This window comes from Micropterus dolomieu, linkage group LG23 (assembly GCF_021292245.1).
Source record: "Micropterus dolomieu isolate WLL.071019.BEF.003 ecotype Adirondacks linkage group LG23, ASM2129224v1, whole genome shotgun sequence".
Lineage (NCBI taxonomy): Eukaryota > Metazoa > Chordata > Actinopteri > Centrarchiformes > Centrarchidae > Micropterus > Micropterus dolomieu.
The window spans coordinates 23904126-23923113 of NC_060172.1; the positions used below are offsets into that span (position 1 = coordinate 23904126).

Below are 18988 nucleotides of genomic sequence, written 5' to 3' on the forward strand. Positions count from 1 at the left end.
ATTAAATGCATCTGATGATAGCAGTCACAAACCACACTAAAGAAATAAAGGTTTACATCATGCAAAACACACAGGAAGCTCATGAAGCATTGCTGGAGTTTAAACCGATCAACAGTGTGCAGAGTATTGCTTCTAACTTTTATTTAGGTAAACATTGAGAGTAGAACTTTTGGTTTAAATTTGGTGTTTTTCTATTGTGGTATTGTGGCTTTTTCTTAAATAAAGCATTTGTTTATCATTAGGAAAAAAGGCTATCACATTTTTACTTACTGAGAGGCATTGGTAGAACACGTTTGCCCAGGTGAATCTACAGGTTGTACATTACAGAGTGACGTTTACGACAGATAACCTGATATGATGTGTGATATCAGGTAAACTGAATATAATGACCAGTTCTCACATCTTTAAAGCTGTGGTGCAGTCACATAGTGTTCGCCTCTCTACTGATTTATTTTTCTCTCTAAGTGAATAAATGTTTAACTGTCATGAGATAAAAAGCTAGATGTCCACACAGCTGCCTCCTTACATGCTGAGTAACTCCTCATGCTGACCTCAGCTTGACCCCCATGACCCATATCAGAAAATGTCTGGTTTGGACTATGTCTGAGGCTTTTTTATGGACATGATAATGTCACTGGAGGGTGGGTATCAGCACTAGGCGGTGAACAAACAGGCAAATGATAATTTAATTTCTAATAAGCAGTAGCCTACAGAGATAATGGTGTGCAGGGACAGTCTTTAATAGAGAGGGGTTTCTTAGTGTCACAGTCTCATATAAATACTTTTATACATCAGAACCTCTACAGCAGTATGTTATCTGTGTCAGTATTTTTTTATTTTAGGAATGACACACACAGCTGTGCAGCTATGATTTGCAGAGTGGGGGCAGGAGAGGAGGGGGTGGCGGGGGTGAGGAGAAATAACCAACAAGGAAACCACTTTCAGCTTCGCTCCTGCACCGCCTGGCTGGCCCGCAGCCAGGTTTCTCCAGAGAGGGTTGGCTCACCCCTTCTCCTCTCCTCCCTCTCTTCCCTTCTTTCTCTCCCAAACCCGCATACGCAACTCTCTCCCACTCTCCAAAGCAACAGGCGAGAAGAAGGAAGAGCGACAAAAGGCGAGGGGCAGCGTTTCAAACAACAGCGACGAGGGCGCCAAGACACTTTTAAAGATGCCAAACGTGTCAGTTTTGCAAACGGATCACTTGGGTACGCAAGGGAAGTGATTCCCCCCACCCCCCACTTAAGGAGAAAACAGGAGGGAGGACGCGCTTTGTCCCCCCGACGTATGAGACGTCAAAAATCTACCTCGGTTATCAAAGCAGGCGCTTTTGAGCTGGAGCTGAAACCCCTCAACTTGTGATTTCATGTCCCCGGGTCTCTGTGGAGGGCAGTGAAGGATGCCAGGATGCCCTCTCTGATCCCCCATCTGCTTGTCATCTGGCTGAGCGTCCACAGGCTGGTGTGGTGCGCGGAGCGCTCCTCCACGCGGGAGCGCTTCAAGGTGGTCATCGCTCCTCTCATCTGCAAGCGGATCTGCCTGAAGGGACAGTGTCAGGATACCTGCGAGCAAGGCAACAACACCACGCTGATCGCGGAGAACGGGCAGGCGTCCGACACGCTCATCGGACAGGGCTTCAGGGTCGGTGAGTGACGGTGCGACGCTGAAACAATGCTGTTTATTTATGAGGGGATATAATTAGGCTGCTGCGATTAACTGTAAGGTCTGCTCTGACCTCTGGGTTTATAGTTTTTCCTCTATAGAGCCCTTGGAGAGGCGACGGTGGCCTGTTTGGTTGCTCATAAATAGATTTTTTTATGTGGTGGGATAGTGTGAAAACAATTACATAGCGAGACAATCTAGGTAATTCACTATCTCAGTGATAAACATGTTATAATGTTGACTGCATGGCAGGCCTAATATTAATTAATCATCTATTCTATCATCATATGGGCTAAGCCCAGATTTTAGTGTTATTACAAGGCAGTGGTGGAAAAAGTATTTAAATCAACCGCTTAATTAGGCAAAGTGGCAATTTTTGCTGCAGTGCAAGGAACAGTCCTGCATTAAAAAAAATACAAAACCCCCCAGCAGTGTAAAAGGGAAAGTTCTCACAATGAAGATGGCCAAGGCAGTGCTCATTCTAACACTTTATAATGTATAAGTACTTAAAGCTGTGTTTCATGATCTTACCATATATGATAAAAGCTTTACCTGCAAAGAAACTACTACAGTTGTCAGTTAAGTGTATTTGAGTTAAAAGTACAATTTCTCCCTCTGTAGTGTGGTGGATGAAGTAAATCGTGAGTCAGGTCAAGTAGAGTGCACATACTGTATCACAATACTTGAGTACAGTCCATGATGAAGTGTCTTTTGTTTCTTTCACACTTCTGTGTAGAAATTGGTAAAAACATTAACTGTGGCAACTAAGGCCTCCTGTAAGTTATCATAAGCCAAACAATAACCAATATAATCAAAACTTAAGTTTAAGGGATTCTTTCAGGGCATTTACTCCCTTAAAAGGTCCTATCTTCTTTACAACTTACATCAAGTTTATACCAGCTAGTTACATTGACTGTGAATTCATGTCATTAAGATTTATGTCAAATGGGTCTAAACTCTGCCCCGCAAATAAATAGGTGGCTCAGATGAGGTGAGCTGGGTTTACCCTCCACTGCGTCGCTGGAAAACGTTCCCATCTTACACTTTAATTACTGAGGCATGGCTCATTACGTAGCATATAAATGTACTCCTAAGATCTATACTTTCCCCCCACCGACTCCAGTGTCTGGTTGGTATGAGTGCAGCCTTTCTGCACTGTATCAGATCAGCTGTGGTGAGACGTGGAGCCTTGCAGTCTACGTCAGTCTCCGGCCCAGAGCTGGATTTCACTGGTTCTCTTTTTCTCTGAGTTACTCAGAGAATAAGATACTAAACAAGGAAATGACATGTTGCGATAGAACTTATGATAAAGTGAGTTTAAAACTGATGAAAGAGCTTCAACTTCTCACCAACATTTGTGTTGCTGTGCCATAACTGAGTTCTCCCTTTGTATCAGAAAATGTAAATTATAAGTCACTTTATCCTTGTTTCATAAATTGATAAAATATTCCTATATAGCACAAGTCTAAAAGAATAGGTTATAGATAACAGCAGAATGTGATAAAACAGTTTCATATTTCTGTGGGCATCACACCTTCCTTTCTCTTCTGTCTTGCAAGAAATAGAGCACAGTAAACTCAGACTCCTCAAAACTCATATCCTTTATCTTTAAAACCCCTGGTGTTGTTTGTTTTTAAAGGAGAAGCTAAGATGCAGCACTGGGTGAAAAATGGCTCTTAAGCAATGCCCTACATTCATCTGTGGCCATAGAAAGCCAATGAGGACGTCAGTATGAATAAATCATAAGCAGGTTATTGACCACAAGATGCAGGTTTGTGGTGCTTCTTACAGTTATCACACACAGTTTTGCGGTACAGAGAAGTTGTAGTAGTTGGTCATGCAGATGTAGCCTCTTCAGCTGTTTTCATCGGTTGTCCCATGTGTAAGTAAGCAGGTTTAATCGAGGTCAAGTGAATCCTACTTGTGGTGTTCTTCCTCTTCGACACAGCGTAGTGCTGTAGAATGGCTCGCCCACCGGTCCTCCCTCTTCTCCTCCTGTTTCCCTGTGGTGCGTAACTTTTTGGAGTTTCCGTGTCAAATAATTTAAGAGAGACATTTTAAATTCCTGGAATATCTCATGCTGCCTCACATTTGGTGAAGTTGCTCTACAGTCAACTACTACTGGATTTCACAGTCAAAGTATCTGTACAAAGGTGTTTTAGGTCCATTGTAGATAAAAAAAATAGTAAATACATTAAGGAGCCAGGTGAGGGGGGTAATATCCAGAGAACAAAACTGAGAATTGCTGAGATTAAAGTCGTAATTTTATTTGAAAAAACTCAGAAAATACTATTTGTATTTAGATGTGCATGTGTTATCAAAGGCTCTGTAGTCTACTGAAAGCAGGGTAGATGTTAATAACAACAGCCGACTTTCACCAGCCAGTGTTATGAGATACTTCCTTCTGTTCAAAGACCAAAAGCATAACAGATTGGGAAAGAACTGCAGACTTTTACAAATGACTAAGATGTGACACATGCATTCAAGTGGCTTGTTGCAGTCCCCCATATCTGCCTAACTGTCTGAAAGCTCCACCTCTTCTCTTGTCTGCACTGACTCTCGTCTTATACTAATAATGAATGAAACAAACTCGGAAAACACAATTTTCCCCGAGTTTTTTTCTCTCGTAAATGTATGACTTTTTTCTCGGAATATAACACCCCACCCCTGGCTCCGTGTTTTTTTTAAACCTACAATGGCCCTAATACGCTGTTGTAAAAAAGCTCCTCGCTCGTTGTATGACTTTTTCCGGCAGGGGATGGAGGGCTGGATTCAGTTTGGAGAGGAGACGTGTGTTGTTCAGCGTGAGGGCTGGAATGTGGTGTAGACAAGTGGAAATTTCTCTCGCCCGTGTTAAAACGGCCATGGCTATACCAGCAACAACATGAAGACTTTTCCATATTTGAGCTGCTGTGATGTCAGCACAGCTAGCCCCAAACTGAGCGAACCTGACCAAAAACCTTTCCGCAAAAGAAATGTAGTTCCTGTCAGTTTGTGGAAGTGCAGCAATACCTTTCAGTCCATGTGCTTCAATATGTACAAGATTTTTCAAAGGCAGTAAAGAATTTGGGTGGAATTTGGTGGACAGGTTGAGGGCCAAGAAACAGTCAGGTTTTAGTAGTGATCTGGATTTGGGAATTCAGCCAGAGATGAATATAATTTTTATGGCCATAACTTTGAAAGTGTAGAGAGAGAAAGTTTTTTTAACCTTCAGGCAGGCTGACTGGATAAAGTGACCAAAAACCTGGAGATAAGAAATTCAGACTGGGGATATTGCTGTTATATGGCATACATCTGCTCTGGAAACATATATTTTCAATCCTAAGGGAATGTTTATGGGTTTAGAAATACATTTTTATCTTAAATTTAGCTGGTTGAATGATATCCCAGGGCTAAACAGCTGGAGAACAAACTAGAGAACATGCCAGGGTTGGCAGAGGTTTGTGCTTCTAAGGAGTTGTTTTGAAATAGTTTACGTTCTTGCAGTGATATGAAATAGAGGAAAGCTAGTGAATCCCATATTTCCTAGGTGTTACCAACAAATGTTTGATATTTTTAGCCATGCTAGCGGGGTTACTCTCAGGATGGCAATTGTACCATTGGATGCTATGACATTTGGCATAGACATTCAAAGTTCACAGAGGATGAATCTTAATGACTTTGGTGAACCCCTGACTTTTCATCAAGTACCACATTTATGGTTTTGAGTAAAAGATTTCAGAAAAAACAAAACGATGAGCTGTAAGACATTAAAAAAGAGAAAGAGTTGAACTGCAAAGTCAGGTGATAATTCTCAGATAAACAACACCCTTCATTTTAAATTGACCCTTCGCTAAGCCATGCCCCGAATACAAAGCTGACCAATCACAGCGCAGTATGGGACTCTCTCTAACTGAGGTCCGACACTTTCATGGCTGTGCTCCATTGACTCTAATGCAAAAGGAGTCATTTTCTAGTTTTTTTTCGCTATGGTCAAACACTGTTCCTGGGGCACTTGTAATAATTACAATCGTACTGCAGTATGTAGCAGTACATACTTACCATTGGGGAACTTTATCATTAACAAGTGAACACTGACTGCACGTCTGCATGACATTAACTTCACAATGCTTTGCAATGAAGGTAAAGTATGCCAGACATGCGCTGGCCATGTGTTTCCAGGGAATCCACGTGTCATTAATACTGATATATATTTCACTCTACACTTCCTGAAACTGATGAAAGCATGGAAACTTGAAAGCCTCCCAGGCACGTTGGCAGGCAGAGAAAAGCTGACATTCACAGCCTGATATGCCTTTTTCGTGGATTCCACGTCGTATCTTCTGTATGGAAGTCATCATCGGGCTCTGCGGCGAAGGCATTGTTATCGTTTGTGTCAGGAATTAAAGAACGAGTGCATCTTGAGGGACGTGAGAAAGGTTGTGAGTTCACTTTCTAAAACACAAAATTGTAATTGAATGAACCATTGCATGCTCATCCCCTTGCATGTCCTCTTCCATATCTCTGTGGAACTTGAGATTGACTTGCTGACAAAATAACCAACTTTTTTAAAATTTTTTACCCTCAGCAGTTGAAATCTAGGTGTGAACTTTAGGACAGGGAGAAGTAGAGAAGGTTGCTATTTCGCTCCTTTGAGACTAGGGAGTTTGTTTATGCGTGTGCATCTATCTCACACTTTGTCCAGCAAGAGTTATATTTTAGTCTTCGTCAAAGATACCCTTTCAAAAGAAAGTGGTTACATAAAAATCAGTATCTGGGCACATGCCTTGGTTGTTCTGACTAAAGTGTGTTTTTTCCAACAAGAATCAGCCCAAGTCTCATTTTTTCATGCCGTTGCTAGCACAGAGGCATCCCATCGATCAGCCTTACTGACAGCAGAAGCAGCTCAGCTCCTGGACAGCCCTCTGAGTTTCGTCTCTCTTCTGCATCTCAGCAGCATCCCGTCTATATCAGGACTCCAGATGTCCCGGTGGCTCTAGATTCTCATCTTCTTCTGGTTTAACTAAAATCACAGGGCCTCATGCTGCACAGGAAGTGGTCTTTTATATTCCAATTTGGGCTCGTCCCCCTAAAATGGGCATCATGAGAAGTGGATTTGGCTATTTCAGGATTTCCCATGTGGTTTTGTATTTAGAGTAAAGTGACAGTAGTAGCTTTGTGGTTTGTTTTGGTTTTTCCCTTGGCATGGGTCAGAGGTCCATGGGAGCCTGAAAATGAAGTCATGTCAGTCAAATTCAGTTCTGCTTTCTCTCTATTTAGGAGGGGAGTTTATTTTACCTTTCAAAGCCCTCTGCTCTTCCCCACACACTCTTCTTTCTCTCGTGCCAAACTTCGGAGAAGGCGGTCTAACACAGGCGACCAGAAACCTGCAGCACTCCGGATTTTTGCCACAGGTTGGACTGAACTCAGAGGCGAAGCTGGGCACGGCTCCAGTGCTCGCGCCCTCTCAAACACAAACACACTCTTGCTCGTGCAGCTTATTAAAAGCTTCTTACTTTTGGTGAAATGCGTATTTATCATGTGTGTTTGCAAGTTGATCGTTAAGTCCTGTCAAGGCTGTAAGGTTTTCATATTTATGGAGGCACATTCTGTCACTTCTCCCTGTCTATTTATGCATGTTGGGAAAATAATACATGGGTTATTTGGAGTCTGCCATTCTCATTAACCTTTTACCACTGTTTCACAAGCAGGGCGCTATCCCTATGTAGAACTTTTACAGACTGTAAATGCTATGAAAAGTTGTTGATGTAATATACAATATTTATTAGTAGATTAGATTTAGGTCACTTTCAAAAAGGACTCATAAAGTCATAAAAATCATCCAGGTACAGTTCCCAGCAGAGTCTACAAGTGTCACCACCTTCAAAGCAGTCTGACAGTCCAACAATGTAACAAACATATGAAAATGTCCTCAGTCACTTCTTTCTCTGTTAACAATAGTAAGTATTGCACCACAACACTCATTCAGAGAGAAAATCCACATGATCTGAGAAGGAATTTCCCATGAAATCAGACTCTTCCGTGTCATGCTAAAAAAAGCCAATTGAAGAAAGCAGCAATTAGGTGTTTTCTGGAACGTCACAAGAGGAACAGTGTGTATATTTGCGTGTGTGTGTGTGTTTGGTGCTCAAGAGCAGTGTACTGAACCCAGCTCAAACAAACAGTCTTCTTTGCCATCTTTAACACTCTCCTCCCATTTGCTTAGCGAGGGGGGAGAAACGGAGCAGTTATTTAAAGCCGCGCAGAGGAATGCAAGCGCTAGGGACTGCACCCACACCGCGCAGGACCCTGTAGCTGTAGCGATTAGCCAGGGTAAACAGAATAACACGGGCTCTGCCAGCGCTGCCTGCTGCCAGACTGTGCAGTCTATAGACATTACCTGCCATGCGCTCCAGTGCTGAGTGCTGAGTATCCCGCAGGGCAGGTATCTGACATAATCTCAGCAGAGCACTGTCAGCACTCCTTTACCTGTTTGCCTTCCAGTCCCTATAGCTGAGGCTTTTAGACAGTCATTATATGACATCATCTGTATCCATGCCAAAATCCTGTCTGACTCTCTGGCTGTCTTTCCACAAACACCTCTGCAAGAGGGAAGTGACAGAGGTGACGCTGGATTTGTGCCCTCCCAAGAACTATGGAAACCACTTGGCATATTTCCACGACATTTGAAAATCACATTGTGCAAGGCAGAGTGTGATTTAGATTTGGATAATTGCAAACTTCCTTACTCAGATCTGTCCTGGTCTTCCTAACAGTTGCTGCTTCAGTTTCTCAGGAGGAGTGTGCTCATCGTCATCGTCCAGTTTCTGTAATGTTAACAAAGTGTTGTTTTAGGCTGACTGCAAGAGCTAATGAATGCCTTTTGGTGACAGTGGTTGACTCTGGCAAAGGGCAGCACTATTGTTTGGATAGCTGAGGCCGAGGCCGCTCAGAGTTTCTGGGGGTTGATGGAGCGCAGAGTTCTACAGGGGGAGGGGGAATGCGTACGCAGGTTTGTGTTTTCAAAAGGCAGTGATTATGTCATTCACTCCCAACGTCTGGCTCGGCTGCAGCAGTCTGACCCACTTCATACGTCGCTCTTTCTCACTCCGTGTGGTATGTGGTCTGACAGTGCCAGTCGATGGTAGGTGTATTTGGGGATGCGGTTTCCTGCTTTGGAGCTGATGGTAAAGGAAAGCACGTCATATTCTCATCCATTCACATTCCCCTATTCCCTTTTTAAACAGCAGCTGTGTTTACCGTTTATTGGGTCCAGTGTTGTTTAGTCACGGTTCTCTCAGGTCATGGAAGATGCTGTTGGACATTAATAATATACTTTATTGGGGAATACTCATGGAATCTTTTGACAATAAGATTTAATCAAATGACTGTGTAAAGTGAAAGGGTCACTCATAGTGCCGAAATCACTGAACACCCGACAGTGTAGCTCTATGCAGCTTTTAACTGCCTGTAGCTCATCTTTTTGGTTTTCCTGGCTGGACATTGACAGTACGGTTGAGCCTCACTGAGTGGTACAGTCTTTGGAAAATGAAGACAGGGTTTTTCGATTAAAGAGCAGTGGATCACGATCTACCAGTCAGATCAGCTGGACCAGGTACCACGGCAGATGCGGTAATCGCTCATGTTGGCCAAGCAATGGAAATCAGAGACTGTTGTGGCCACATCTTTACAGACACCTGCCCCGTGAACATCCCGGATCAAGTTCTCGGCGGCTGTTAGCGCAAAACTCCAAGAGAAATGGGAGCAGGTGCCAGGTGTGTTTTACATCGATCATGCTTGGTGCTCAAACGTAGCTATGAAGGACACTTTCCCAAATGGTAGACTTTTTTAATGTTTATTATACCCCATATTATCCTGTTGCTGCTGTTCACATTTCCCAGACAAATGAAAAAAAAATGCACTGCAGAATGTGCTGGGTGTAAACATAGCCTTTATATATAAATAACTGTAAAATAGCCTTTTGTTTTATTTTAGTTTAGCGTAATGTTACCATTATTTCATACACATTTAATTATCAGTTAAGTTCTGTGTGTAGCATGAAGAGACTACAAACTTTTGTTTTGTTATCTAACCCTGTGTTGTATAATGACAAATAAACAGCCTTGTATCCTTGTCATTTAACGTATTTCTGTGGGATCAGGTGGTTCATACCCCGTAATATCACACCATAGGTTGCCATTTCAAGCAAACAAGTATAGAATAGTCGAGTTTATGCTACATACCCAGCAAATACCCCCAACAACAAATCTGTCAAAGACAGTCAAGTTACTAGCCCGCTAAAGATTCAGATATTTTCTCTCGAATTGGTGAAAGCCATTGAAAAGCTGAAACTTGGTGAATGTTGGACATATTGACATATTTTGATAAGAAATAGTGGAAATAGTTTGACATTTTAGAAAATACATTTATTCACTTTCTTGTCGAGAGTTAGATGAAAATGATGATACCAGTCTCCTACCTGGACACAGTTAGCTTAGCATAGAATAAAGGCTGTTAACAGTAAGAAACAGCCAGCCTTGTTATGTCTGGACTCTCAAGGTAACAAAACCCATCTACCTTCAGCTCTAAAGCTCGCTAATTGACATGTTATCTCATTTGTTTGATCTCCAAAAAATCTGTAATGTAAAAACAAAAGATGAGGTTTCATGGGGGTTGCGGAGACTTCCTGGAGTCTCTGGTGGTTGCCTGGCAAAGTCACGGTGAAGTATGTATGATGTGATGATGGTGACAAATGATGTGCTGACTGACCCAATAAAAAGTTGTAAGAGAGAAAAGATGTTTGAGTATATGTTTGAAAATATTCTACTGAAATATACTTGTTTCTACATTTAGGTTGAGGTAATTTGTGAGAGTTTCCTTGTTTGAAACCATACAGTCTGTGGTTGACACTGCAGCATGAGTTTTAGTGCGCTGTGTTTAGTTAGGCACGAAGTCTTCGTCATGTATCATTGTTACATTATAACAATAGGAACACTCCACCAGTGTATTTCTGAATCAGCTGACATGACCTTGAAAATTATGACGTTGACCAAAAAAGTGTTGATGGCATCGATTAAGGCACGAGTGGATTGATTCAGACTGGGACTGAATCATAGTGAAAGTGACTCAGTGAGCATCATCACAGATTGTTGTGTCTGATTCTTGCAGACTTTGTAAATTGCTGTTTGTAATTCCCCCAGGATATGACTGTTCAAAGAAAGGCCCAGATCAGGCCATTGTATCGTCCTTATGGTGAGAGATGATGTCTTCAGTAGCTTTCAGTCAGTTCAGTGAGCTGGGGCGCTTTTGAAATGTGGTCTGTAGGGCTGTAATTTGTTGTTTTTGTGCTGGGAGGGTGCGGCTGCGGCTGAAAAGACGCTATGGAGGGAGGGGGCTGAAGATGCGTCATCTCCAGACAGACTGGAGTGAGTGGGTGGGTGGTCACAGGGAACTCAGAGGGCAACCTTTCTTTCATTCTTTCTTTCTTGCTTACTTTCTTTCTGTAATTACACACATATGCATGCCTGTACAAAGACATTTTTCTGTTCAGCTTGCATAAAAGGACATCATTTTCAACTACCGATTATTACCTGTAATTTGGTAAAAATATGAAAAATGTGTGAATTTGTCTTTATGTGTTTTCATGGACATAAATGGTCTAGTTACACTAGACTTGCTTACTTAGTAATTGAGGAATGTACAGTATGTTTTTCTTAAAAGAAAAAACGTTTCTGGGAATCACAAAAATCCCACTGAAACTTCACATTCGTTTTAATGCTCTGGATTTTTACATTTCTCCTCTCTGCCTCTTTATGCTTTATTCCCTCACTTCCTCAGATATATCATATACTGTATATGGCAAAGATATCTTCCCTCTACCGCCTCATGCTGTGTGGAGATCTGTCTCTCTCCTCATGGAGTGAATCATGACATTATAAAGAAAATGCTCTCACTCACATGTCACATGAAACAGTCTGACAAGAAGAGCTTCAAGACAAAGACTTTGCCTCTCCTTTCACCACTTTTTTTTAGTCTTAACTCAGTTCACTTCACTCCTCTAGAGGGACTGAGTGCTGCATGGGAAAATGATATGCTTCGTGGCCATCTTGGAACATACCTGTAAGCTGAGGTTCAATATTAAATTAGGTTTCACAGCCATGATGTCTCCGGATAAAGTCAACTTTGAATGTTCTCTTAGCTGACTGAAGCCATTTTTGGGAAGAATTCAACTATATATACATTGGCAGTGCTCTATGTCTTCATTCAAATTGTTAATTACATTGGATAAAGTTATTGAATCACTACTTTGTGCAGATGCAAATTCCATTTTCTTTGACTAGCACATGTGGAAAATAAGGTCCACGAAACTGCTTTACATCTACATGTCCCTCCCCCCACCATTTAGCCATCAAACCCTGTTCATGCCTCGCATTCATTCAGAGCTCTTAGGTGCGTTTGATTTTTAATAACACACCACCTCTAGTCTCAGGAATGTGTTAGATCCACAAAGACAAAGGCGTGGTACAGAACAGAGGGCGGCTGACTATGAGAAGTTAAGCTACCTGACGAGGAGAGTCAATGAGTGACTTTGGATCATAAATTCTGCTAATGAACTCAGAGGTGATGATTTAAATGGAAAGTCCGCTGGAAAGTAAAATCCTTGTTATGATCTCAACTTTAGAGCTTTGTGCACTTTTCAGTATGTAATGTGGTGCAGTCACCTAACCACAGTGGCTCTCCAGGAGACGGTACACCCTCCGCTTAATAGCTCTCACACACACGGACGAACACACCCTTTCACAAGATCTGCAGAAAGCATTAGAGTGTGCATTGTGTAGCCAGTGTGGCTAAAGCTTTAAAGAAAGAGAGGAGTCAGTGAGTGTTATGATGACATGTAAATGATTCAGTCCCCGTAGGCATGAGACAACTGATTTAAATGAGAATCCAATAATCAGATTGCTGTAGACTTGAAGTTCAGTTGTAATGGCACCTGTTGTTGAGAGCTTTTTGATGCTGTGTGGAGCTGGGATGAATCTGGAAACCCACCTCTCCCCTGAATATGGACGTGTTTAATGTTCAGGGGGTTTAGGTATTATATTAACATTTGCTATATCTTTGCTATATCTTTATGGCTATGTGTGGAAAAACATGCTGAACATTAGGCAAGATAACTAACAACAAGCTAATCAAGTTAGCAACAAGTGACATGATACATAAAATACAAGAAATTGAGACTGGATATTTGAGTGGATATTTAATATTTGATAATCCAATTCTGTGTTTATAATGAAGTCAGGGACTTATAAATAAAGTTACATAAGTTACAACGTGTAGATTAGATAGCACTGCCATCTCACTTTGCACATCTTAAGAGGTATATTTCCCAACCTTTGAGGCGAAGAGATAATGATCTTGTAGACATCAGATATATCAGATTGCAGCGTACAAATAAATTGCACAGTGAGACAAAAGCAAGGAATCCTTCTGCCATCAAATTCACCCCAAACTAAGCTATCCTTCATATCAAGACTACACAGAAATCCCATTAATGCTACATAAGTTACACATTTTTTGTGTATTTCCTGTTTTAGTCGACATATGAAATGGATAAAACAGTGTGTTTCATGTCACAGAAATAACAGCCATGAGCAAGTGTGTTCCATGTGAGATATACTGTTGGGCATCTGGTCTGTAGAGCAGCAGATGTCCTGAGTTGAGGTAGTGGAATTGGTGTCCCTTGAAAGAGGTGTGCTAACAGTTGCAGTAGTATTTTGTACTTTGCACCATGTGTTGCATGACATCACACTGGGTTCATTTCTCAACAGATCTCATTCTCACGATCCCCACCCAAGTCATCTGATCCCTCTCCTTTCCTTTGTGTTCATTACTATGGCACTGACCCTGGCTCTGCTATATCAGAGTGCCGGTCTCATTCAGACACCTTCCCAGCCAGACGGTGCCTCGGCCCAGACTTTCCCTACTGTATGCCGTCTCTGCAGTCTCTGTGGGTTTAGATTGTGTAATCACATTTGGAAAGATATTTTTTTCCTGACTTTCTGTGTCTGCAATCCTAATTTTCAACCCCCGCATTTTCCCAGTCTCCTCTCGTTCTAAATCCAGTATTGGGATGAAATCTGAACCATACAGTGCTGTTCTTCTTCTTCTTCCTGCCATGGCTGGGCCTTCCAGCTCGATTCTGCATGTTGCTGCCTGCACTCATGCTGTCTTAGTGGTTAAAGACCACTGTCAGAAGGTGTTAGGTAGTGGAAGGCTGCTTCTGAAGTATCCATCTTGCTTCAGATTTAAAAAATTGACACTACTAGTTGTGTGTCTCACTGAGGTCCTTTAATTTTTCTGCCTGACTTTCGCTATGCGAGGATGTCCCCGCTGTGTTTAAAGTGATCTAGTCCCCTAATTACGCCATAGCCCAGACTCCATGGCAGTCCACAATTACTTCCATGTGTGCACACTTGGCTCAGCAGCAGAAAGAGGCCTCTCCTCTCCTCTCCTCTCCTCTCCTCTCCTCTCCTCTCCTCTCCTCTCATGTTTACTGTCCAGGTCAGCATATGATACATTATATTGAAAAATACCAAAAGTACCAAAAGGAAAAAGAACATTAGTGAGCCATACGTTCTCTCCCAAACTTACCTCTGTTTGTCTTTTGTTGCTTAGCTGCAATGTATCGATAAACACCTGACACTGGTTGTAGTAGAGTACTGCTAGTAATGGTATTTATTGTTGTTTATTTGTTATATTTGAAGTAGTAGCAATGGAAGCAGGAGTGGTAGTTTAATGCATAGAAACCAACATATGCAATTGAATGAATTGTGTTTCATACACATTATTTTGCTGTAAACCTCAGTACTGCATTACAACTTTTCAACAACTGAGTGATAATGCAGAGTTGATGTAGGACGCATGATGGAAAATGGTAACCCTCAGTGTTTAGCAAGGTCTTTGCAGAAGGAAGAGGAATGTTGCTGTTTGCTGAAAGGCAATACGATGTTGAGCGTATGGGGTGTATATTTGACAAGGACGTTATGATTAGATTGGACATGGGCTCAGGAAATGAGATTAACAAAGAGATGGGTGGAATAATGCTGAGAAAACATGAAAAAGAGTATTGCACTTGATAAATGTTTTGTCTGTAACCATAGTAAAAGATGGAATAATGTGGAGTAAAGTGATTGGATTAAGTGAAAATAGTTAATCTGCCTTTTATATAGTCTACAAAATTTCATCAGTAAATACTGAAAAACGCCCAAATTGACTTCCTCAATCAGTTACTTTTGTCTGATCAACAGTCCAAAACCCAAACATATTCAATTTGCTATCATGAAATACGCTTATTTGCTTACTGGCAAAGAGTAAGATGAGAAGATCAGTCTCATATCTATCCATTAAATAAGACTATAGCTTGGCACAAAGACTGGAAACAGGAAACAGCTAGCAGGTGGTTAGCCTAGCTTAGCACAAAGACTGGAAACGAGGGAAAACAGCCAGCAGCTGATTAGCTTAGGTTAGGTTAGCTTAGCTTAGTGTAAAGACTGGTAACAGCTAGCCTGACTCTATGAAATGGTTACAAAATCCACCCACCAGCACCTCTAAAGCTTGCAAATTACCACTTTCATTTGCTTTATCTGTACAAAACATGTAAAAACACACTTCACTGTTTGTGCAATTTGCTTGGCAACTGCTTGATAATTTATCGAAATTGTTGTCTATTATTTTACTTTTGATCGAATTCAACTTTAATCACATATTTAATTAGTGAATAATGATTTATTCTGTATTTTGTTCTTAAGTACTTTTATGGCTGTTTAGTTTAAGATGTTTATGTAGAAAATAAGGATTACATCATTTTCAGGAGTTTGGCTGCTTTGATTAAATGACAAAAAAAACCCATATATTTGGTAGTGATGCTGAAACTCAGGAATATTGGTCACCTAGCCCTAGCATGTGTAAAGAATGCTGTTCCTGACTGAGCTGTCATAGTAGAACTGCTAGCAGTGTTGTTTGGTTTCAGTTTTCCCTCAAATCTCTCCCTGGATTCATTCCTTGCTTGCAGTTTTCCCCACAGCCCTGCTCTCTCGCTTTCTCCTTCTTTCCTCTGATTGTTCTATTGTGGGAATTTCGAAAACAACTGGACTTAAAATAAACACAATGGGGGACCCAATAAAACCGCCATGAATAGATATATACAGTGAAACTCTCTCCAACCAGCAGCTTTCCCATAGATTTCAAGATTTTTCCCATATGTCAGAATAAAGCTGTTAAACAGATCAGTGACTTTACCTGCTTTCTTACTCATGCACTGCTGCTGACTGGCTGGAGGGACCTGTTAGTCTGTCAAGCTGATGTGACTTTTACAGTGGTACACTTCAAAGTGAATATTCTACGTAGCCCTGCTCATGACAACAACATTTCTGTCTGTCTGCCGAATTTATGTGACGTAACACTAAATCATCAGGCTGTTCACACGATCATTATGAACATCTGTCCGTCTCTGAGGCAAATGGATCCAAAATGATCAATTCCAGACTCATGAATAAATCATGAATAAACGTCTTGGTGGATCTGACGTTTTCCTGAGCAATACGTTTTCCTAACTCTCATTTTTGGGGGTTTTATAACTTATTTGCTTGTGTGCTCACAAGTTTTTCCTCTTCCACTCATCTGATATGATTCATAGCTATGAACTGTTGACCTGGGGGAGTGTCTGTCCGTCTCGGTATGAGTCTCCCTCTTTCTCTCTCTCTGCAGTTGTGTGTCCCCTGACGTGTATGAACGGAGGAGTATGCAGCTCGAGAAAGCACTGCCTGTGCCCACACGGTTTCACTGGTCGGCTCTGCCAGTTTCCAGTCCAACAGACGCAGCACGCTCAGGCAGCGCGAGGCAACAAGCAGCCCATCTACTCGGACGTCCTGAAACTGGGGGAGCAATCAGGCATAGGGCGTACCCAGTTGACACAAACACACTCAGTTTTCACCCTACCCTACACACAAGTAGGGCACCACTCATCTGAAGGTATCTGTCATTTACTACAACTAATGCCAGAACTTTTGCATCTCTCTTAGTTTTGAGGGATTGGGGAAATATATGAGATACATTTTGTTCCTGTAATCTCTTCCTTTTCTCTATTTTCAGTGCAGATTAATGTACGTGTTCACCACACACCAGACACCTCTGTAGTGATTCAACCTCTTGACCAATCAGACGTCAAGCCTCCTCACAAGGCAGGGCCACGCCTTATCCCATCCAGACACAAACCAAAGGGGCGATGCTTTCAGGAGACCACACCCAAGCAGGCTGTGAGTTTAGACACAAGCTGCAGTGATGGACAATCCTGAAACTGTTTCTTTTGTCATTTTCCACTGATTTCTTTGTCGTGTCTTGCTTAAGTGCGCCAGCACCCCGCTTCCTGTTCTGACCAATCAGGAGGATTGCTGTGGCAGTGTGGGGAATTCATGGGGACAAAACAAGTGTTACCAGTGCCCCAAACTACCAAGTGAGTTACAGTGTGCTACAAGAAATCTGCTCTACTTAGCTCTAATTCACTTTCTCCAGGTTTGAAGATGCCACCCACTTTTACGTTTTTTATTCAGATGTGGAAGTGCAACAAATTGTTTTTTTTTATAGTAGTCCCTTGTAGAGTTTTATCCAATCTACATCTTGTGTGTTCCTGAGAATAAAATATTGCTTTTTGAGCCAAAACTCAAAAAGCATTCCCAGCAATTTATACCTTCCACCTTATGAAATTATGGCCCTGGATTAAAACAATCACTTCATACTTCTATAAAAAAAAGTGTTTGAATGTGTACATGATAGTTAGTGTAAGGTGGGGTAGGAAGTGAGTGAAGGAGAAAGCGGAATAAATTACGGGAATCACACACAGACAGTGAGACAGAAAAAGAGAATGTGGAAAATAACCCTCTACTTAAGCGTGTTCCTATGGGCCTGCCCAGTGCAGAACTGTCATCACATTGCTGAAGATTGAATTTCAAGAAAATCTTGGCTACTCACGTTTTTCCACTCCTCTATTATTCCATCTCTCAGTTCTGAGTCAGACAATGCTGCCATTGACAAAACCTGATACTGTACGTCTGGTTAGTCTTTAGATTACTGGATTCCTGCCTGGAGTGCTGTCTGTTTAGTTACATTCATATCCATTTAAAAGCTCGTCTTTTTTAATGAAAATGGCCAAAGTAAGCTGTGATCTTGCCCCTCTTTTCATTGTGCTCTCAAAATGTTCATGTGAGGGCATTCTTCCCACAGCTCTCTAATAAAACTGCCTTACATGTCTTTTACTCCCTAATGGAAAGTAAAACATTCAGTTCAAGCCTCATTTAGGGTCAAAAATAAGAACAAGAATAATACATTGTTATGAGTTCAAACCTCATGAAATACTTTTTTAGTCTATTCTCTGCCAAGCTACACTTCATCAAAGACCTCATAAAAAGTATTAGAAAAAGAAAAGCAAAGAAAGAAGAAATGTTAAAAGAGTATTTTGGAAATACGCTTATTAGTTTTCTGGTTGACAGTTAGATGAGAAGATTGATACCACTCATATCTGTACGGCAAATATGAAGCCAGCAGCCAGTTTACTTAACTTTAGCTTAGCACAGAGACTGGAAATGAGGACAACTCGTCTTGCTCTATCTAACAGTAACAAAAGCCGCTATTTTTTTACACCTGACATTGCTACCTGGTAAAATGACAAATGACAAATGTTTTAACGCTTTGATTTTTTTGTACGGAATAAACAAACAAGCTGTAACATGTTAATTAGTGAGATTTAGAAATGCAGGTATGCGAGCTTGAAATGCAGTGGATTAAGGCAAGGGTGTGATTGCTTAAAGATAATGGCTAAATGTCCTGTAAATTTTCTGACTTTTTAAAATCTTTAACATTTCCAGATTTTGTAGAAGTTGCTCTTCAGGAATTCACTCTTTACTGTTTACTGTTATATTAAGTGTTCAAACTTCTACAGTAACGATTTTTAAAGTAGATTGTTGGGTAGGGTTTGTATTGCTTGTATCATCCACCTGCAGCCCTTCTCTCTACAGAAGCGCTATTTCACTCAGGTTTTTCTAACCTTCACCTCTGCGATTTGCCCTATCTTCTCCACCCTCAGATGCATCAGTCAAGCAAACCATTGTGGAAGACTACGGCTCTACCTGCCCACAAGGCTATAAAAGATTCAACAGCACTCACTGTCAAGGTAACACAGGCAGGATGTATCTTATAACAAGGACAAATTACAACTAAGAGCTCAGTTTTGCTTATATAATTTCCACTTTTTATATACTTATAAACAGCAGTTCCCATGTGATAAAGCTCTGGTATCACT

The 18988-nt window shown here is 41.3% G+C and overlaps 1 protein-coding gene across 2 annotated transcripts in view; it reads left to right on the top strand.

Moving 5' to 3' along the window:
- Nucleotides 1-1070: 1070 nt before the first annotated feature.
- ltbp3 (latent transforming growth factor beta binding protein 3) overlaps nt 1071-18988 on the top strand; it is a 37252-nt gene continuing 19334 nt past the window's right edge. For both annotated transcript variants that reach the window (XM_046040533.1, XM_046040534.1), the window contains exons 1-5: nt 1071-1642; nt 16402-16665; nt 16786-16949; nt 17041-17146; nt 18773-18859. In XM_046040533.1, the coding sequence (XP_045896489.1) occupies nt 1405-1642; nt 16402-16665; nt 16786-16949; nt 17041-17146; nt 18773-18859 (859 nt within the window). In that variant the 5' untranslated portion in view covers nt 1071-1404. The remainder of the gene's footprint in view (nt 1643-16401; nt 16666-16785; nt 16950-17040; nt 17147-18772; nt 18860-18988) is intronic.